At 48.7% G+C, this 22406-nt stretch overlaps 1 protein-coding gene across 2 annotated transcripts in view; it reads right to left on the bottom strand.

Moving 5' to 3' along the window:
- The window catches only part of CAMTA1 (calmodulin binding transcription activator 1), a 691460-nt gene that overhangs the window by 54880 nt on the left and 614174 nt on the right, over window positions 1–22406 (bottom strand). For both annotated transcript variants that reach the window (XM_035117087.2, XM_060276129.1), the window contains exon 6: window positions 10133–10286. In XM_035117087.2, the coding sequence (XP_034972978.2) occupies window positions 10133–10286 (154 nt within the window). The remainder of the gene's footprint in view (window positions 1–10132; window positions 10287–22406) is intronic.

Below are 22406 nucleotides of genomic sequence, written 5' to 3'. Positions count from 1 at the left end.
TCCCTGAACATTCGACGTCACCGAGGGCTGAGATGGAGATGATCCCCTTGAGAGGAGGACGGGGAAGCCCTTTGGCCCAATGGATGCTATTGAGAACATAAGAAGAGCTTGCAGGATCTGGCCAAAGGGGGCCCATCCAGTCCAGCATCCTGTTCTCACAGTGGCCAACCACATGCTTCTTCTGGGAAGCTGACCCTGAGCACAAGAGCACACTTCTCTCCTGTGTTTCCCAGGAAATGGCGTTCAGAAGCATTTCTGCCACGGATAGCTGTGGGTGCAGAACGTAAGGGTTTGGGGTCTGCAAGGATCTGGCCTTGTAATAGGCTGGAGCACATTCAGCTCCTACATTCTTATATTCTCTCTTAGCGTGTAAAAAAGAAAGTAGGTGAAAGAACGGAGCATGTCATGTCAAAGGTTTTGACTTCAGCAAGGATGATTTCCCCACATTTCTCCTGTAAAGCTAGTTCCCTGTGGTTTCTTATTAACTAGTTGTGACAACTTTGTCATCCATATAAAAAGCTGTTAGCTCCATATGTAAGCAGAAAGCCCTATTGATCGGTTCAATAGAGATTCTGGCTGATAGGTGGTGGGGCATCACAAAATGCAATAGCCTTAAGAAACAAGAGTCTTAGTCAACGTGAAGGCTTGATTTCCTTCCACAGTGGAAGCATAGCATAGTCACCATGACTAGTAGCCACTGATAGACTTGTTCTCCTTCACGAATTTTTCCAATCCTCTTTTAACGCCATCCAAGTTGGTGGTCATCACTGCCTCCTGTGGGAACGGGTTCCATCATTTAAATCTGCTGCATGAAGAACTTTCTTTTATCTGTCCCGAGTCTTCCAACATTTAGCTGTCTGGAAGAACTTCCACCCCCTCACACCACACACTTCATCCAGCACCTCCAAGATCCAATCTCATGCAGGACCACTCCAGGTCTGTCCCATCCTGGGTCTCATCTTCTGACAGCTGCTGGACAGGTGCCTCTTCCATGCTTACAAGCAGGGCGTGGAGGTGATGTCATTTGTGCATTGGGTATCCAGAGCTGTACACTGCCCTTGAACATGGAGGTTCCACTTAGCTAGCACGGGTAGCAGTGGTTGGGAGCCTTCTCATCCATGAATTCATCTAGACTAGGGTGGTCCAACATACGGCCCTTGATGGTTTGCATTGTTTTAAACATCATCATCATCATCATCTTATTTGTATGCTGCTTTTCCACAGTTAAAAACAATGCTCAAGGCGGCTTACAACATGACAAGATTTACATAATTACAAAAGTCATGAACAATAAATAAACTACATCCAAAAAATACACAACCAAATGGAAAACAAATTCCACATAAATCAAAATCTAAAACTAAGAATACAGCATTAATATCACAGTTTGAATGACATACCGTAGGTAAAAAATAGCAGCAATTTAAACAAAAACCAAAAACAAAAATGGAGCCTTCTCTGCCCAGCAGCAGCAGCAGAAGTCCTTTATGGAGCCCGTCAGGCCCCACCCTAGGCCAGGTGGTAAGTGGCAGGACTGGGGCCCTCAGGTGTTCAGCAGGGGAGTCCTCTTGAGTAGCAACTTCATCTTCTTGTGAGTCTCCTTGAGGCTTTGGTAGAAGGCGACTAATACGTCTAATGAAGCACCATCATTATCAAAAGCTCCCCAAAGAACAATGAGTTTTAAAACTCAGTAGCAGTAGTAGGTGATATATATATATATATATATATATATATATATATATATATATATATATAACCATCTGGTCTAGATACAAAAGATTAATAAAACATCACTCCACCGTGTACTGGAAATGCGAAAATGAGAGAGGTGATCCCCACCATCTGCTGGGAATGTGATGTTTCAAAACAGTATTGGAATCCCAGCATGTTGGATAATTATCCACTGGCTTCCAATAATCCATTTCTGGGCAAGGTACTGAAGCATGTGGTGGCGCCACATCTCCAGAGGTTTCTGGATGAGATGGATTTTCTAGATTCATTTCGACATGGTTTTAGGCCTGTTCTGGGACAGAGATGGCTTGGGGTCGCCTTGGTGAATGACTTGTGCCAGACATTGGACAAGGGGAGTGTGTCCCAGTTGGTTCAGCTGGACTTCTCAGTGGCTTTCGAAACCATGAATCATGATATTCGTCTGATCCACCTTGCTGGGATGGGAGCTGAAAGCACTTTTTTTACAGTGGCTCCATGCCTTCCTGGGTGAGCAAACCCAGAAGCTGGTGCTGAGGGACTCCTGTCTGATGCCTTGGCCGTTGGCCTGCAGGGTGCCACAGGGTTCTGTCCTGTCCCCCAGGTTATTTCACATTTACATGAAACCACTGGTAGAGGTCTTCCAGAGCTTTGGGGTTGGGTGGCACCGGTACAGTGGTACCTTGGGTTAAGTACTTAATTGGTTCCGGAAGTCCGTACTTAACCTGAAGCGTACTTAACCTGAAATGAACCTTCCCATTGAAAGTAATGGAAAGTGGATTAATCCGTTCCAGACGGGTCCGCAGAGTACTTAAACCGAAAGTATTCAAACCGAAGCTTACTTACACCGAGGTATGACTGTATGCTGATGACACCTAGCTCTATTTCACCTTTCCACCTAAATCCAAGGAAGCTGCCTTGGTTCTAAACCAACGTCTGTCATCAGCAACTGACAGGAGGAGGGTGAACAAATTGAAACTTTATCCAGGCAAGACAGAGGTACTCTTGGTCAGTCAGAAGGTGGAACAATAGGGCTCAGCCTGTAATGGATGGGGACACTCCTTGAAGGCAGTTTGGGCATGCCCAGATCTCTGTGGTGGCCAAGAGTGCATTTGTCTGATCTGGCCCCAGTGGCACACACCTTAGCTTCACCACATCTGGAATACTGTAATGTGCTGTATGTGGAACTGCCTTTGAAAAGTGCTTGAAACCTTCTGCTGGCCTAGAGAGCTGCAACCAGACTATTAGCTGGGGACAGCATAGGAATCCCTTCTTACAACAGCTCCACTGCCTTCCGGTCTGTTTCCGGACACAATTTGAAGTGCTGGTTATGACCTATAAAGCTCTTTACATACCCAGGCTATCTGTCAGGAATGCTTTGATGGTGTTTCCTGCTTGGCAGGGGGTTGGACTGGATGGCCCTTGTGGTCTCTTCCAACTCTATGATTCTATGATTCTATGAAGGACATTATTCTCCCATATGAACCCGCCCAGGCTCCGAGATCTCCTGGGAAGGCCCTGCTCTCAGTCCCACTCCCCTCACAGGCATGTTTGGTAGGGATGAAGGAGAGGACCTTTCTGGTGGCCACTCCAAGACTTTCTGTGTTTTATTTGTGTTTGTTTTAACTTTTGTGAGCTGTCTTGAGTTCCATTTCTGGTTATTCAGAAACAGAAGCAAAGGGACAAAAGCTGCTTTGGGAGAAAATGGAACAGTTTTGTTGAATACAGCAAAAATTAGTGGTTGTGGCCGAATGCAATGCCTCGGTTTGTATTTCACGAAGAATGATCCAGTTAGTGTATTTTAAGTTAGCAATGCTGAGTCTTCAGCAGGACAATATTTTTTCCTTCATAATAATAGTAAATTGTGTTCTGTTTAAGCTTGAAATTTTATAATGTATTACATAAATGCTGATATGTTGTGTTGATGATGATTCTTATGGAAAAAATACTTTAAACCAACCAACCAACCAAGCACAACCAACCAAATGATGGGTGAGTAATGCTATTTCAGAACTTCTGAATCCTGCTCCAGAAATGGCCACATTGAAAAGTTTGCCACAATTTCCATTAACTGCTATATATATATATATCATTGTCCTGGACTTAAATATCCTTGTTGCTGTTATCTCACTTCCATCAACCAAGTCTAGTGCATCTTCCGCATTCTCTTTCTGGCACTTCCCATCAACCCATTCCTTGCCTTCTCAACAAATCCATGTTATGCAAGCAAATACTTTGAAGGCCACCTTATGCTTGGATGCCAAAGCCCATGACAAGTGGAAAAAACGGCAGTGCTAAAGAAGAACTGTAGGAGATGCAGAGCGGCCGATTGTTTGTCTGTGGAAATCTGGGGCTTGGGGCTTTGGAAATTGAGACTGGAGCATGGAATTCCTCCTGCGGACGCCGTGCACTCCTCAGGACTAAACACCACATTTGCTGTGACAGTGGCAACTGGTCCTCAGGGCAAGGCAGAGGGAAAGCACAGGCCCTAAATTTTCACAATTCCATTATAAAACAACAACAACCTGTAAAGTCGGTAAAATTTGTGACAGCAGCACCCGAGGTATGAGACCCAGAGAAAAGCATGTGTGACTAAATCTCAGGGTCTGTGGCAGCCTGCTGTGAAAACCCAGCTGGCCTTTCCTTTATCTTCTGCCTTCCCTTGCATTCTTTTAATGTTCTGCCAGAGCAAGCCATCCAAATCTGCCTAACATTTTAGTTTAGGTGACTATTTCCACACATACCATCAAGCACCCTCGGCCAATATGGACTCCTTCCTGCCTGCCTGGGAGAGGCCCCATCACAGCTACAACTGCCGCAGAACCTGCAACCCTCTGGGGTCTTGCTTTACAGAACTGGAAAGACGGTGGCAGTGTCAAGGCCACCATCGCAGCTCTCCTGGCTCAGTTGCCTTGCAGTGCTGCTGATCAGATGGCCTGGCTGGAGCACATGGAGTTCTGCTTTGCTAATCTTGTTTCATCTACCAGATGCCTCCAAGGGCATCTGCAGATCAGCTTGGAGAGCTCTCAAAGCAAGGATAGCGGGGAGCAGGAGGGGAAACAATTAAGCACAACGGCAGGCTGAAGGCCGAGTGCTTGGAAGTAGCTGACAGGTGCCAACTGCCAGGGACTCGCACTGTTTCTAGCTCGTGATAGCAGCTCCCTCCACAACTCTCTGGAAGTGGGCTCCTCCTTTCCAAATACGGCCATTTTGCCTGACCCCAAGTGCCACCTGACCCAGGCTTCAAAATCTATCCCCTTCACAAACCCTGGGTGCCACCCAACAGCAACAGCCTAGCACAGTGCTACACGAACCCTCTAGTTCACTTGTCCTGTGCAAGGCTCAAGGGAACCTCCAATGTCTTGTCTCCTTCCGGCCATTACCATCCTCACTGCCTTCCCTTTGGCTGTTTGTGCAAGACATGACCCACCTTCTGATCGGAGAGCCAGGCTGCCTGGCCACCCAACCCTTGGTAGCCACACAAGTCTAGCCTTGAAGTCCGCAAAGAAACTTGGTACTCCTCCTGCTCTTCTCGGAAAAGGCCCATTTTGGCATTTTCTCTCTCTGATCATGTCTCTCTGGGTCTCTCTTCTCGCCTCCCCACCACATGTGCCTCTAGGGCTCGGTTGCCCCCTGCCAGACCTCTTTTGCCCTCTGCCCCTCTCCTTTCTCCTGGCTTTCCCTTTTCCACATGACACGTCCACTGAGCTGTCAGTTCAGGCCATGTCTGAGCTTCAGAAGCCTGCACATCTTCAGCTGTATCCACTCTGCAGACCTGCTAACCGATTCCTGTTTTGTAATACTATACATGCAGATTGGGTTGCTCACCAAGAGCTGCAGCTAGCCTGCATCCTATGGCTGATCTACCCCTGTTAATAACGTAGAATGTGCCTTCCTTCCCTGTGGCTTATTGTGACTCTTGGCTCAAGATTCTGAACGGCACACCTTCCCTGGTAGTGACATGTGTTGGCATCCATGTGTGGGTGTGCACATGTGATAATGGACATGCATCAACACGCCCTGTCTCTTTTTCCCTGCCTCCTGCTTTCAAAATCTAGACCAGCCTTCCCCAACCTCCCTTCTCCAGATGTTGCTGTTGGGCTCAGACTCCCAGCAGCCCTAGCAGCCGGCATGGTCAGTGGACAGGGAGGATTATGGGAGTTGTAGTCCAAGGTCAGGTGAGCACCATGGCTCTACCCTTGATGCAATTTGCTGCCCTCTTTGATGGCACTATATACAAATAGCGAAGTTGAGAGGCAGATTCCCTCTTGTATATAAATAAATCATCATCATCATCATCATCATCATCATCATCATCATCATCATGTGTTTCTACTACTGGCTAATTCCACTTCATTTTCAACAGATCAAAGCACCTGCATGATCTGCCCTGCCCTGCCCAGCGAGCTTCCTCTGTGGCCAGGACAGCAGGCACCCTTCCTTGCCAAGGGAAGTTTCCTTCTCCTGCCTGAAATTAAAAGCCATTTCTGGAGGGCCGATAAATTCTGCTTGAATCTGCCCCCAAGGAGGCAGCATCTGGACCCCGTAATTAAGTGGCTGGTGGCAGCGGAGGCTCGGCCAGGTCCAGGCACCAGAAGAGAGAGGGCTGACTCTGAGGCAGGGCAGGGAATCAAAGCTCACCTGCAGAAGTCTGTGCTTCAGAGGCCTGGAAGAATGAAGGTAATTGGGGTGGGAGGAAGGAGACTGAGCTGCATTATGCAACAGGTGAATGGCAGGGGGTTGGGGGCGGAGGAAGAAGAAGCCTCGCCAGTGAAAGCCTGCCCTGGACTCCTGGAGGAGAGGAGGAGGAGGAGGAGCAGGCAACACATTCAGATTCAATCACGGGCTAATCTCCTTCAGGGCAGAGAAATTTGGAAACATCAGGAAATCAAACTGTGAAGCCTGCGATAGAATGTGATTTATGTGGAAATGTGATGAAGCTAATGGGCTTGGCTCCTGGACTGAGCAGCAGGGCTCTGCTCTGGAACCCAATCGCAGGCCTGCCTGGCGAGGAGAGCGCTTGGCGCCCCCGGAATGTGCTCAGCCAAGCTCCACGCTCCCCCCTCCCCGCCGCACCGGAAGCCTGATCAGAATCTAAAGCTCCCACCCCGCAAATGCACACACACACACACACACACACACACACACACACATCCCCTTTCCAACCCGAGCTGCATTTCCACGGGAGACTCTCCCAGGATGCGCATCCATAAACAGGGACGTGCAGATGCCTAAGCAGGCCGAATAATTGGGCAGAACTTTGCGCTTCCCTCCCAAGGCATAAAAGAGATTTACAGCCGGCTTGGTGTCATCCGCACGTCGTTTTTCCTGACGCACTGCAGATTTTAAAGCCGGCTGCCACTTTCCCCCTCCTGAGGTGCCCGGCAGGCCTTGGATTGATATCAGAGATGCCCTCAAAAGTTTTCCAGCTCCACATCTCCAGCCCTGGGGGGCAGTTTGGCCCCTCTCTTTAAGGTCAGGGCTGCGCCGATGCCGCCTGTCACTCTGGCAGAGTGGAGCAGCAGCCCCAGCTGTTGTGTGCGCAGGAGCCAGGAAAAGGCAGAATCGGGGATTCTAGGGCCGCCCACCCAGTTTCTTGAGACTCTCGGCTTCTGTATGTTGTGGGGAGGGGAGCCTTCCGAGTGTAATAGCCCCTGATAGCTGCAGAATACACTTTCCATTGCACAGGCAATGCTGGAAACCGCAGAGCTTAAACAACACTACTGGGCGAGAACTGAGTCTGGGACCAGTCCTGTGAAGGAGCCTGAGTTGGGGATCAGAGAGGACAAAAAGACACCTGTGCCGTCAGCCACACACGTGTGAGAGACATTGTGGTGTAGTGGTTAGAGTGTCGGGCTAGGACCTGGGAGACCAGGGTTCAAACCCCCACCTTGGCCAAGTCACTGGCTCTCAGCCTACCTCACAGGGTTGTTGTAAGGAGCAAATGAGGATGTACACCACCTCGAGCTGCTTGGAGAAAAAGCGGAGATAGAAATGCAACAAATAAATAAGCTGTACTCCTGATCTCCCTTACTGGGACCTTCCAGAGTTTGCAAAGTTGCAGCTCCCCGCACCCCAAAGGCTCGCAGAGAGGACATGGCGGCCCAGGCTGATACATCCCCAGCTGGTTCACTGGACCAAGTTCCCTTGTGGGGAGGTGGCGCTGTGGTTGTAATGCAGCAAACTGGACAGCAAACTAGTAGTATCCTCGGTCTTTCTCTGTGGTCCATCACCATAAGCAGTCCCTTGATTGCAGAGATGATGTGGGTGGATCTTCTGGCAGAGGAGGTGGGGTTTTTATGGATAACTACAACCCACCATCTCTCCCCACCCTTCCGACTTCAAATGGTGTTGCAGCAAATACTCAGGTAGGTATACTGGATTAGCATGGGGCCATCCAGGTCTCAGTTATACACACCAGATTGCCCCCCCTCAACCACAATTGGATTGTGCATATACAGGTATACGATATCTGTATTCTGAAGATGCACCTCTTTACCCTGAGATACATATTTTAGAACCCACCCTATCCTTCTGATTTTGAAGTTAATCAATTTTAATATTGCATCTTTCTATTGTTGTAACCCCCACCCCAGGACCTTATACCATGAAGGCAGTTAAGAAATCAAATAAATAGTCTGTCTACGCTGACCGACAGTGATATTCTCCAGGGTTTCAGGCAGGATTCTCTCCCAGCCTTGGAGTTGATGAATCTTGGACCTTCTGCATGCAAAGCAGCTGCTCTTCCCATTATGGGCTCTGCCGCTTTCAGCCCAGCAAGGAAGCGGCCGCACTTTCTGGGTGTTCCGAAGCTGGGGTTGGCCGATGGATGGTGCTCCCTTCACTCTCCCCCGAAGTCCGCTTGCAATCTGTCCAGGCACTCCTTCTGCAAACACAGCCCTAGGCTCAGCAGGATTCAGAGGGGAAACACTTGCAATATCCTGGGAACGAGGCTCAGAAGCAATGAAGGGGACAACTTTGTCTTGGCCAGGGAGGTGGATCTGGCCTGGCTCATTCTCAGCACTTTATCCCGTTTCTGAGCCTTTTGCACAGGGGCGGAGATGCTGGAGGGCTAAAGCAAAGCAGCCGCTCTCTGTACGGGAGGAAGAGCTGCTCCAAAATGCTCTTTGCACTTCAATCAGTGGGCAGCCAGGAGGGGAAGGAGCCAAGGCAGCCCCCGCAGAGGGCAGCAGGAGGCAGGAGCCTAACAAGGAAATGCTTGTCAAGGCAACAAGTCAAACCTGCGTGGAACAGGCACATCTCTCTGTGTGAAGGCCAGGCGAGGGAGCCAGGCCCCGGGGCACAGAGGCCCTGGCTGTGTGGGCGCAGGTGTGGGTGCCTCCATTTGCCTCCCTGCATTTTGTCCTGCATGTGAGGAAGCCTCATCAGGAACCCGCTGCAGCATCCTTGGTTTGCTTTGAGGCAGCAGGCGACTGTTGTTATCGATGGCAGAATGGTTTTGATGTCTGCAAGGCATGTAATGATTCTCACAAACGGCAAACGTAGGCAGCCTTTTGCTTTTCGGAGAAGGTGTTTCTTGGGCAAGTGCTGATTGCATCACCATGACTCCCAGGAGGCATAAAAAGGAGCCACTCAGACACGCTTTCCTTTTCCGTTCTTCAACGAGCAAAAAAGACTCACTAGGCCTTGAAATCTGGCTCTGAGAGGTGACATGATGGCCATCTTCAAATATCTGATGGGCTGCCATGTGGAAGATGGAGCAGGCTTGTTGTCTGCCGCTGCAGAGGGGAGGACCCAAGCCAATGGGTCCAAATGGCAAGGCAGTCCTAAACATTAGGAAGAACTTTCTGACAGTAAGAGCTGTTTTGACGGTGGGACCGACTCCCTTGGGAGGTGGTGGCCTCTCCTTCATTGGAGGTTTTTAAACAGAAGTGGGATGGCCATTTGCCAGGGATTCTTTAGTTGTGAATTCTGCATTGCAGGACTGGGTAACCCCCCCTGGGGTCCTTTCTCACTCTGCAATTCCATGAGTCTATCTCTTCTTCTTCTTGCACCCCTTGCACTGCTGAAATTGAGACAGGTATCTAATGGGACGGCAGCCAGCCAGTTTGTAGCTCAGTCGGTAGAGCAGGAGGCTCTTAATTTCAGGGTCGTGGGTTCGAGCCCCATGCTGGGCAAAAGATTCCTTCATTGCAGGGGGTTGGACTAGATGGCCCTTGTGGTAACTTCTGATTCTACTCTTCAATGATTCTATGACTCATAATTCTCCTCCTGCAAATTCTGCAGGGTGCAGGTTTGCAACTGAAGTGCATGCTGAGTGTATCAGCTACCTTATCCACGTGCAGGGGAAGCTCCCCTGTACCCACTCAGCAAGCAAGCAAACAAACAAACAAACAAACAAACAAACAAAACCCCACAGGGTCCTACTGCTTCTGCGGCCCCAAGCACAGCAGGCCCTACTCACACATTGGCTTCAGCTGGCCAATCAGCTCCTCTTTCGTCCATTTCGCCCACTCCTTCTTGTCGGTGTTGATGGAGCACAGGATGGGGCCACAGGGCTTTCCACAGTCCTCGATGGCGGGTACATTCAAGTAGTGGACCAGCACAATGTCCGGGTTCTGCAGGAAGAATGGTAGAGAACACACATTGTCATCACCATCGCCAATATATTCTAAAAGACCTATTAGCATCATTATTTCTTAGCAAAATCATACCCGGCATCACCCGGGAATTCTAAGGCAAATTAAATAAACAAATCAGCGCAGTTTTGAAGCCAGCGGTTGAAATCAGCGCCGTTATGAGAAGTTAAAAGTCCATCATCTTAATTCAAAACAGCTGAGAATTGCACCTTGATCTCGGGAACCATCATACAAAATTTGGTCACAGTATATAAAGAAGTGTCCAAATACAGAATGAGCAGTCAAACCGCTTCCTGGAATATACAGCAGTTCTTCAACCTTTTTGAGTCCAAGACTCCCTACATTCTTCCTGCGGCACCCCTGCAGGGCTCAGGAGCCCAGTTATGTCACCCCTTGCCTGCAGAGCTGGCAGCCTCTCACCCCTTTTCAAACACCTTTCCCTTGTGGAATGTCCCCTCAGCCTCCTCTTCCTTTTCCTTGGGAGTCCTCTGGACAGATGCCACTGCTGGTCTCTGAGCTGGCCCCCCCTGCCCCCAAAAGAGATGTCTCATCACACTGCCCTACAAGGGCCAGGGACTTGTCTGTCCATTCCCAACAGCAAGGGCTGGTGGATTGGCTGGCTGGGCTCCCTTGCCCGCTTGCTTGCTTGCTTACTCCAAGGCCGCCTCAGCTCCTGGCAACGAGCACCCCCTGACCAGCCCCAGAGGCACCATTCATCTGGGCAGCTTGTAGCCAGGGCTGCTGCAACAAACAGCTGTGCAAGCCTTTGGGAGGCAGAGATGCAAGAGGCCATCAGAGAAGGGAGGGAAGGAAAGAGGGACAGAGGCCAGTGTTGCTCGCGGCACCCCTGACCATCATTCAAGGCACCCCAGGGTACCACAGCACACTGGCTGGAAACCACTAGATGATGATACCTTCCGGTCTATAAAAGCTCAAAAGGAGGTTTGCAACAAAAGCTGACAACATTAAACAACAAAACCGCTTCAGTTCCAGTTACAGGTAGGTAGCCGTGTTGGTCTGAGTCGAAGCAAAATAGAAAAATTCCTTCAGTAGCACCTTAAAGACCAACTAAGTTTTTATTTTGGTATGAGCTTTCGTGTGCATGCACACTTCTTCAGATACACACTTCTTCAGATACAGTGTGTATCTGAAGAAGTGTGCATGCACACGAAAGCTCATACCAAAATAAAAACTTAGTTGGTCTTTAAGGTGCTACTGAAGGAATTTTTCTATTTCGCTTCAGTTCCATTTCCCCCATTTCTGCATTAATTCGCAAACCATTCTTAGGAAAGAAGTTATGCACGCAAATTTACACACGCACACAAACTTATGTGCCATCTTGTACTCCTTTCCCTCATGAATGCATTTTGGCGAATATATACACACTTTTGCAAGAACACCCCCTAACATATAGTAGTTTTCTATGCTATTTTGGGGAGTATCTGCATTTCTGTGCTGCCTCGCAACATTCAACAAGGTTGCCAAAGGATGGTTGTGTGTCGGTTGGTGTATCTGTTTGGAAACTGTGGGAGCAGGAGGTTCGTGTAAAAATGCAAATGGGGCATGGATTTGCTCCCCAGCCCTGAGTTCCCTTTTCTCATCCCCAAACCGCTTCAAGGCTTACTCTGGGCTTGGCTCTATCCCAGGCTTTGGGCTCCACATTAAGAACTTTGCTGCCTGTATGGAAAGTTCCTTGGGGTTCTGCCCCAAGGAACCAGTGGACCCCCAGAAGGCATCTCCAGCTGGTGGTGCTTGGCTTCAAGCCAGGTGGCAATAATTTATTGCACCTGTGAGAGTAGTTTGGTCCCCGGGATGCAAATGGGAGCCCCAGAATGGGACGTCTACCCCTTTCCTCTGAGTTCAGTTTGTGCCCCTTCCCCCCAAGAAATAAACAATAAAGCAGCAGTATGAAAAACCAGGCTGCAATATAAAGAGCAGCAGGTTCAAGGACCCAGTAAAAAACAAAACAAAAAAGTTTTCGCCTGGCACTGGAAAGAGGTCAGAGGACATGACCAAGGGGGGGGGGGTGAGGACCACAACTGGGCCCAATGCACAGTCATCACCTGCCCACCTCTAGACAAGGGGGTGGGCAGTCTGTAAGAGCACCCATGGGTGTGGTGGTGGGAAAGAGGTGCTGTTTTCCCTTAGGGGGATCCCTGCCTGAGGCAGACTAGGTGGGGCCCAAGATGTTTAAATGTAAGAGACGGCAAGTGGCAAACAGCTTATTTGTAGCAATCCACGTTTCATGCATCTTTGTTTTAAAATATATAAACTGCACAAAGGAAGAATCCAGGTTTTACCATTGTAACCAAGGTGACTCCATTTATATGTGACAAACCTGTTCTAGAGAGGCTGGGCATTTTCAAGAGGCACAAGAGGTGTTTTCAAGAGGCACAATAGGCGTTTTGATGGGCTCTTCCCTTGTAAGGTGAAGCCAATGGAAAGTTTTTTTTTAAGCCTGAGAAGGTCAGCTTGGATGGGTGCGAAAAGGGCAACGGCCACTGAAATCTCAGAAGCTGGTGGGGTGGCCAGATTCTGGCTCTGAATTATGTAAAACAGGAAAAATGGCAGGATGAGTTATGCATGGGAAGAGAAATAAGAGGAATTGGGCAAATGGTTCTGTTTGTATATTCCAGGCAGGGTTGGTCATGCTCTGCTTTTCCTGGAGCAGAATCTGGATGTGTCTGAGCAGCCACCCAGCACCCCTAGCCCAGAGGGGAGAGGAGAACAGGACGGAAGACTGGCAGCCTCAGACATTTGCAGGACCTCAGCATACTCCTAGAACTGGGGGCCAGAGAGCTGGCAGCAACCACAGAAAGTCTGGTCCCGCCACAACAAACTTTCCGACAAAGAAACTTCTTCAACTTGGATGGTGGATAAATGAATAGTCTTAAGAACAACAAGGCAACCAGGAAAGAACCCCCACGACAGACAACAACGAGATTGAAAACTTGATTCCTCTCCCTGAAGTCATTTGCTCCTAAATTCCACAAACTTTAATGACTGTTCTGGAATTATTTATAAAAATAAATAGGATAATGGTGTAATTAAAACTCTAATGTTTCATTAATGTTGCTAGAGCAGGGCTTGGGAGGGGGATGGGGGGTCTGTGTCTGCACCAAGCAGCTCCCCCCCCCCCGCCCGACCTCGCCAAAAGGGAGTCGCTTTGCTGCTGGTGGAAGGTAGCAGACCAGCAAATCAGCTCCCACACTAACGAGCATTTCTTCACTAATGAAAAAGATGCCGCCAGGCAATTAATTGCTTGTCCTTCAGATGGTTTAAACACACACCGGGGGCCTGAACTATAGGCTGAGACCAAGGACAGCAGGGAAACTGCCAAGGGGGCAAAACTGAAGCAGGGTGGTGGGGAAAGCCCTCTTTGCCGCAAGTGAGTGGGGGCACAGGCAGGAACTGAGAGGTCGCCGGCCTTCCTCCCCGCAGAAGCTATCAAGGAAAAGCACATTCTGGGGTTGCTTCTCCACCCAGATGGGGGAGAGGACCTTGAAGGCAAGCAATTAGAAAACAAATCACTTCATCTTCCTGCCCTGAAGAAGGGTGTCTTAAACATGCATTTGGGTGGTGGGATTCAACTCTCAATTCAGGACAAGGAGGGGGGCCTGATCCAGCCCCCTGCCCCAGTCAATTAGTTGCAGCCTGCAGAATGGCCAGGAGGACCAGGGAGCATTAGAAAGAACTTTCTGCTGTCGAGAGCTGTTTGACAGTGGAAGGACTGTCCTTCATGGGCTGTTAAAAAACCTAGTTTGTGTGGCCCCATTCTTTAGCTGTGATTCCTGCATTGCAGGGGGCTGGACTAGATGACCCTCGGGGTCCCTTTTAGTTTGACAGTTCTATGATTCCATGATTCCCCTCTATAAGCTTGCCTGGTCCCCAGAGCAGGACCCTCCACCTGCTTCCAGCAACTGGCCTCAGATGCCGACTTTGGGATGCCTTGCGAGAAGGTGGTTTGAACTCCTCATGGCTCAGTCCCCTTTCCAAGCAGAGGCTTTAGATGTGAAATATCCGAGTGGGGTGGTAGAGGCCTCTTCTTCCGCAAGTGTGCTTGCAATCAGATGTGATGATGCAGGTGGGGCACTTAAGGCACACTGCAATGCACTCAGGCGGCAGTTGGACACACTGTAGATGCTGAGCTTCCAGATTCATAGAATCATAGAACTGGAGAGTTGGAAGTGACCCCTGCCGGTCATCTAGTCCAACCTCCTGTAAGGCAGGTATCTCAGCTAAAGCATCCATGACAGATGGCCATCCAGCCTCTACTTAAAAATGTCCAAGGAAGGAGAGTCCACCACCTCCCAAGGTTATAGGGCAATTATCTCCCCCCCAGCATCTTAATCCAAAGAGGAGGAACAACCTCTTGACCTTTCAATCAGTAGAGGAGGACAGCAAATCCAGCAGAGCCTGCAGCCATGCGTCCAGAGGGGGAAGGCAGTGTATGGCGGCCACAGGCAATTCAGCTTGCTTGAGGAACGGGAAGTGCCACCTATGGGTGTCCAACACTGACCTTAAGCTGGAGGAGAAGAGGACCTTTCAATCTGGACCCCCGAAGCTGCTGGGCACAGCCTCAGGAAGAGACCTGTTGCCTCTCCCGAGCCTCAGTTTCATGGATGTTTCATCCTCTGTAGTTTTTATCCAGCCCTTATTTGAAGGGCTTTGGAAGGGCATCTGGTGGGAATTTTGCCTCCTAACAGACCCATAAAGTGAGCAAATCAACCCAACGCTCATGGGGCGGGGGGGGGGGAGGCAATCACTAACCCAGCGTTTAGAAAAAGCAATCCTGAAAGTTCCCAAAGGCAAAGAGAGCTCCTCATCTCCTTTCTCGCCTCCATTCGTTTTACTATAATGGGAGTTATTAGAAATGTATCATATTTATTGTCCTGTTATTGTGAATTAATACTGCCCTGGATGCAGGTATTTCAAGGAGGCTGCGGAACGGCTCACCCCAATCGGCTTTTATGATCGCCGAAACGCATCCTCCCGCCTTCCTCATCATGCAGAGTCCTTTGCTCACCCCACCTTGATGACCTAGTAGGCAAACTTCATAAACGGCACCACGGTGCCCAATCAAAGCAAGCCCCATCATCTTTGAACTCTTTATTTACCTGATGCCGAGGGCTTGGAGCGGAGTACAGGTTTTTTAAAAAAAATAGAACTCACGACGGGTGTTAGTTAAATATCAAGCTATATAACATCTCCTTCTTGGGAGCAGCTCTGACTGCTAAATGCCAGCCCAGACAGAGAGGCTTCCGAGAGGCGAGAGTCACTGGGTAAGTTCAGTTTCCCTACACAACCTTGAGCGGAACACTCCTGCAGAAAATTGAGCTGCCGGTTCGGATTTCTGCTGCTTCCAAGACTGCGTGTCAACCCCTCTCTTTCAGTTAAAGCTCTGCTCCCTTGTCAACCACCCTCACCCCCTCCCACACCTGCCACCGTCATATTGAGGCAGCAACTCTGTTCCCAGTTACCTTAGGAGTAAGGCCCACTAATGTTAGTGGGACACAAGAACATCAGAATATATTGCTGGATCAGGCCAATGGCCCATCTAGTCCAGCATCCTGTTCTCACATTGGCCAACCAGGTGCCTGTGGGAAACCAGGGAGCAGAATGTTGAGCAAAAGAGCCCTCTCTCTTCCTGTGGTTTCCAGCAACTGGTATTCGGAAGCATCGCTGTGGAGGCAGAGCATAGTCATTGTGGCTAGCAGCGTCTCAACACGACCTGCTCATGCTTGGGAAGTGTGTCTGTGCACATGCTCTCATTGGCCCAGGGGGAGAACACGGCTCAAGTAGGCAAGTGCTAGAGTTTCAGAGGAGAGATTTTCCTTAGGACCACCACCGGGGAGGGGAAGGTTGACCCCACTCCCCATAATTAGCAGCCAGGTGATGTTGCTTGCATTGAAAAATTTAAAAAAACTCCTGCATGTTGCATTTAATGACACCTGCCATTTGTCCATGAGACACATCAGGGCAAACAAACAGCAGCTGGAGGCCAGAGGCCTTTGGAAATGTATGCTGAGGATTCGAGGCAGGTCCGAAAGCACTTTAAGAGCCATGCATAAAACAAAGGATTAATTTTATCTATTTATTTAAAGGGATTTATCGACCTGCCTAATCAAAAAAGACAACCCTCTAAACCGCTCACATAATGGAGCATAAAAATGCGGATCAAATCAACAAACTGTAAAAAAATAAATATACATAATTAAATTATCCGAAAGCACAGAGGAAGTCAACAGAATTTAAAAACAAGCATACGTAATCAAATTACATGTCTGGGAAGTCTTCCCTAAACATAAAAAGTTTTTAGCAGGTGCTAGAAACAGCACAGAGAAGGTACCAGCCACCGGGTGTCAATGGACAGGGAGTCTTAGAGTGAGACCTGCTGTTGTCACACTGAGAGACTGATCCCTCATAGACACAGAGCAAGCATTCTGTGGCCCCTGGCAAAATGGTTGCAGATCAGCCATATATGTATTGAAGTATATCGCCATTCCTTTGAAAGAGAGGCCAAGAGAATAAAAACACAAAATATAAGAATAAAAACCGTATCAACAAAACATCCGTTACAACCACAGGGTACTACTAAGCGGCCAGGAAAATCCAGGGTGAAGAGGGGGTGCTTTCAGTTGCTGGTGGAAGCACCCAAATGTCAGCACCTGTCTGTCTGGCGACTGTCTCTTGGTCACACTGGGCTTCCTGTGCAGCACACTCTCCTCCAGGTAGTACACCTCAGAGGCAAGGGGAGTGAGAGGTTCCTGATGCACAAGAGTTGGGGCACAGGGGGACAGGGTGAGGTGAAGAACCTGCTCTCTGCCTGATGCAGCTGGTGTTTGCTACTGGCAGGAAAAGCCTGGGAATGGAGTGGCATTATTCAATGGGATACGGAGGATATGGGGTGAGGAGGTAGGGAGCCTTTTTGGTGTTGTGGGCCAGATTCCTATCAGATCCCAGCTGGCCAGATTTGACCCACCATTCAATCACCTGGTATCACAATGGCATCAGGTGACTGGGTGCTTTGACGTCCCGATTTGGAGACTTCAAAGGGCCCACGCTGGTCTTGCAAAGAGCCCTGTGTGGTGCTTAAAGCACCCAAGGCTTGGGCTTGACTGCCCATCAGCTGTTGGTGATACAGCCAAAGCTGCTTTTGATTGCCAAAGGCAACGTCGGGGCTGCACTTTAAGCTACAAGTCTGTGCTCAGAGGCACCTTTACATTTACCAAGACCCAACTCTGGCAAGGAAGCACACTTCTGTTTTTCTAAACCTGGTAGTTCCTGACACAAAGAAAACATTTGGCTCCACTTCTGTGCTCTTCCCCTTTAGCTTGGTTGTGCACGATAAGCAGAAACCAGCTCAAGACCTGGTTAAAAATGCAAAAAGCTGTTCCCTTTGATAAAGAGAAATGCAGTGGCAACAGCTGTTTGAGTCGTGGTTGCAGCTTCATCAATGCTAAGTGGTCAATAAATCAAGCTGGCGTGGCGTTACGTTTCTTCTGCGGCTGCGTCATTAATCTCATGCCACTTCTTATGAAAAATGAAGGAGCAAGGGGCTGGGTGATAGTGAAAATGTATACATTATCCAGAAAGTAATAATGGCTTGTAATGGTGCTGTGGACCTCCTGGCACAGGCGCCGGCAGGAAGGCGCATGCGCTAGGCTCTCTTTCGGCTGTGCCAGCCTGTGAAAATTAGGGGAGTAAATCAGCCATTGTTTGTTCCACCAACCCATTTTATTTCCCACATTAACATCGGTTAAGGAGGAACTTTCTCCCCAGGCCCCAGAGCAAGCAAAGTGCTTCCCCCCTAAGTTTTGAAATAAGAAACATAAAACAGAGCAAGAGTCTCCAGGACCATAGCTGCCAAGTTATCCCTTTTTTAAAGGGATTTTCCCTTATGCTGAATAGGCTTCCTTGCGAGAAAAGGGAAAACTTGGCAGCTATGTCTAGGACACAAGGGCATCTTAGCAAGGCATAAATAAAAAACCATGCCAAGGCCAGTGGATTTGACAGCTGCTGGCATGGAAGCAGCAGGGGCTGGGGGTGGGTGGGGGTGGCGGCCGGTAGCAAGGGACAGGCATAAGCTCCTGGGTCCCACCTCACCCCTGAGAATTTCAACTCCAAGACCTTTAGGCAGGAAAGGTTCTCCAGTCATGCTTATCAATGGAGAGCTAGTAGGAGAGAAATTTATTGAGAAAAGAAGGAAGAAAATAGCGCTGGCAGCCTCTTTTGTGGGTAAACAAAGCTTGGAAACAGGGCCTGTGCTCACACCAACAGAACCTTTCCATTACATTAAGTAGACTTCTTCAGGGACCTAAAAAATAACCACTGTTATTATTACATTGATACTGCAAATAGCTGCTGTCCATCTCAAAATGTCTGCACAGCACCCATTTGTTTCAGGACCGTTATTATCACCACCTACAAGTGGAAAATAAAAGAGGGATAGGGCCCATTTTAGTATTTTCTGCTTTCAGGGAAATGCTGAGTCTTAATAATGGAGCAATTCCATCCTGGAATCAGGAAATACTATAAGTTATTGATATGTATGGGCACTCTTTGGGCATTTTGAACTCATCAGATTTTGAGATGGCATATTGCCACATAAACTTTTGTATTCTAAAACATGATTTTTGTGCTGATTGTACTTCTGCCTGCTTGTCTAAATATCCCCCTTGGTATACCAAACTACCCATTCAGACTCCTTGCCATCACAATGCCAAATGGAGAGATGCATTTGTGGCTCTGAAAGTACCATCTATGCAGTCTGCTATGGCTGAAGGACGCTATTGCCCGATTCTGTACGAAGAGTCTCTGTCCACGTGGGGTCATCTGCCTTAAGATGTACCTAACTACTTCCTTGCTTTCAATCTGCGAGGACTTAAGAGCAGCCTTGCTCAAAGATTTAAAATCTCTCAGCGGAGAGATGGATTGGGTACTTGATTAACATTTTACTGAGCGACAGGCCCTCTCACACTTCTGAAAAGATATCCGGTTTCATCTTTTGGAGTGGAAATTTTAAGGAGAAAAGTCTGTAGCGATGATAAGCCAATTTCTTCAGGAGAGCAAATTCCTATCCGATGGAATGCCTGGTTTTAATAATTATCTTACCTGTGTAATGCGTTTCATTTTGTCTTGTGTATCTTGTTTTTCATAATGGCTTTGGCTACACAAATAAAGACTATTTGTATCACCCACCACCTTAAGAGCTGCATTTAGCTACAGCCAAGATCCACATTCCACCCTGGAACCATCCTGCACATGGGCATTGGAGGGAGGACACACGAGAAGCTGTCAGATCCTTGCTCCATCTAGTCCAGTATTGCATACACTCCAACATTTATCCAATGGAAATAGGGGCATCCTACCATTCCCTCCAACATTTCACCCATGAAAATATGGATGTCCTAAGTGGGAGATTCTGGGATCGAATCAGAAACCAGGACGGCTTCTGTAAATCCGGGACTGTCCTTGGAAAACAGCGACACTTGGACGTGGGACCTTCTCCCCGCAGAGCAGGCGCCCTGTTGCTCCAGTGCTACTCCAGAGCGACTGATCATGTGTTTGGCTGACAAAAGCACCATGATAGAGCAGGAGGGGCAAATCCCAGCCCATCTTTTCTCTCCTCGTCCCAGAAGTCGAGCTGTTCTCCTCCCAGCCTGGATTTCAGGTGAGCCCGCCTTTCCCCGGAGCTGCCAGCATGTTTATGCCACCTCCGTGGTAATCGCAGAATTGCCCGCATTTGTTTTCAAGAAAATGGGAGCTGCGTGCTTCCTTTTTAATACCTTTGTAGGACAAAAGGAAGCCTAATCACTGGAGTGAGGGTGGTGCTGTACATTTTATGACTAAGGGGTTAGAGAGCCGCTGCAGGGGCAGGACTTGGATTAGGAAATCAGAGTTCTGCCTTCTTGTTCACTGCCTCCTTAATCCTTCTTTATCTCCACGCTCCCTCCAGTCACTCCTGGCATTTGCTGATAACCTGGAAGCTTCCTTCACATCGCAAGCCCCATTTGTGGCAATACCTGCTCACTAACACCATCTGAGCGTCCCAGATGACATGAGCTCCCCCTTCCCTTCCACAACCTCCCCGCAGGACAAGGCGGCAAATCTGCATCCTTGTGCGAAAGCCAAGACAGCTCAGAAGCTTCTCCTCTTTTAGATGCCAACAAGGGGACATGCCACTCATTTTCAGAGACCTGAAAAGGACGCCGGGGAGGCGGGGCAGGTCCCAAGATGGGTCTTCTGATTCAGCCATGGGGTGGGGATGTCAAGGCTTGCTGTTCTTATTTTTAAAATGCATATCCCATATTTCTTATAAAAGAACTGAAGGTGAGAACAACATACCGGTACCAGGATAATCAACGACACAACAGTCAGTCAATCAATAGTCCCCTAAAAGCATTCATAAAGACTGACTGACTCTCCAAAGGAGAGAAGAATTCAAAGACAGTTCTTCCTTCGCCTTGCAGGGAGGTTTTGGGCGGCCTGCCCTACTCAGACTCCTTTCCAGGCAGCATTGTTCAAACGTTTCTTACACAGGGGCAGGATTTTCAGGTGGTCTCCAAACAGACCTCAGTAGAAGTTTCCTTTCTTTCTTAACCTCTGTGGGACTGAGTAAAACAAAACAAAACCCAGTGCAGGGCCCTGAAGGACACGCTGAGGCAGAAGGGAGCAGGGGGTGGTCACCCTCTTTATTTATAGATGATGCTGAAGTCTGTAGTTATCTGTAGGCTTTGGGGAAGAATGGTGTTTTTTTTCCTCATCAAGAAAACAGAGGCAAGGGGGGGGGGAGGACTGCAGCAAAGAACACATTTGGACTGGGATGTTTCTCAGAGTTTAGGGAGATGGCGTCTGGGATTGCCAGTTTCCTAGGGTTCCCGAGCTTCCTCCTGCTTCTTTAAAAAACAGGTGCAGCTTTGAGGGGTGGTTGAAAATAATAAGGTGTAGCGTAACATTATACAGTGGAACCTCAGTTTCTGAACTTAATCAGTTCTGGAAGACCGTTCCGACTTCCGAAATGTTCGAAAACCGAAACCTACATTTCCGGAAGCATTTACATTTACATCTGGCATGTTTGGCTCCCGAAAAGCGTTTGAAAACGGAAGCATTTACTTCTGGGTTTTCGGCGTTCAAAAGCCGAAACGTTCGACTTCTGAGACGCTCAGAAACCGAGGTTCCACTGTAGTAGTCTTTTTAGGAATTTTGAAAGAAAGTCATAAAAAAGGAGTTTTCTCTGATGGTGCTCAGAGCTGCTGCCCCGATTCAGTCTATAACTGGAGTGTGTTGTTGCTGTTGTTAGGCTTTTGCTACTCAGAGCTCAGCCCTCCTGGGCTGCTTCAACCCACAGACAGGGCCATAGGTGCCTCTCTGCCCCCTTATCAGGATCTCTTGTGCCCCAGCTTCTCCCTTCCCCACTTCAGCCCATAAGAAGCTAGTAAAACTGGGGGTCAACTTAGCAACCCAAATGCCATTTTTATCAGTCAGCAATCTCTGCATGAGCAGAGAAGTCTGCTCTGTCATTGAAACCTCACGCTGGTGGTGTGGAGTGCCGTGGTCTTCCCTACCTAGCAGACCCTCGATGCTGACCACACTTGATGCCCCTCCACCAGCCTGGCAGCTCGCAGGGACCACCAAGGCCAGGCAGACCCCCTTGGTCCCTCGGCCTCATGCAAAAACACTGCCACCCTCTGCCCCCTAGCACAGAGCTGACTTTCATTCTTCACCTGGATAAAGAACCCAGGAGATAAGATGACAATGGGAACTCTTTGCCTTTTCTCCCTGTGTGCTAATTGAAAAAGGTCTCATTAATCTCTTTGGGGCCCCTCCACCAAATTTGCATAAGGAATCGCTCCAGCGCAAGCTGCTCCTAGATAATGCTGTGCATCGTTCCCCGGGAGCCTGCAGCAAAACAGTTTCTATGGGTTTGACTTTGCAATGTGCGTGAGTCGAGCAGCAATAAACACAACTTTTGTGGAGGAAAGGCACTCCACCGAACGCTGACGAGGCTGAGCCAAAATGTTTCAGGGAAATAATTTTCTGATAAAAAGAATAACCAGACTCCCTATGCAGTTGCAGAGTTTCAGAGTTTCCCTATGC

The sequence above is a fragment of the Zootoca vivipara genome, chromosome 6 (genome assembly GCF_963506605.1).
Source record: "Zootoca vivipara chromosome 6, rZooViv1.1, whole genome shotgun sequence".
Classification (NCBI taxonomy): domain Eukaryota; kingdom Metazoa; phylum Chordata; class Lepidosauria; order Squamata; family Lacertidae; genus Zootoca; species Zootoca vivipara.
This window is presented reverse-complemented; position numbering and strand designations above follow the sequence as displayed.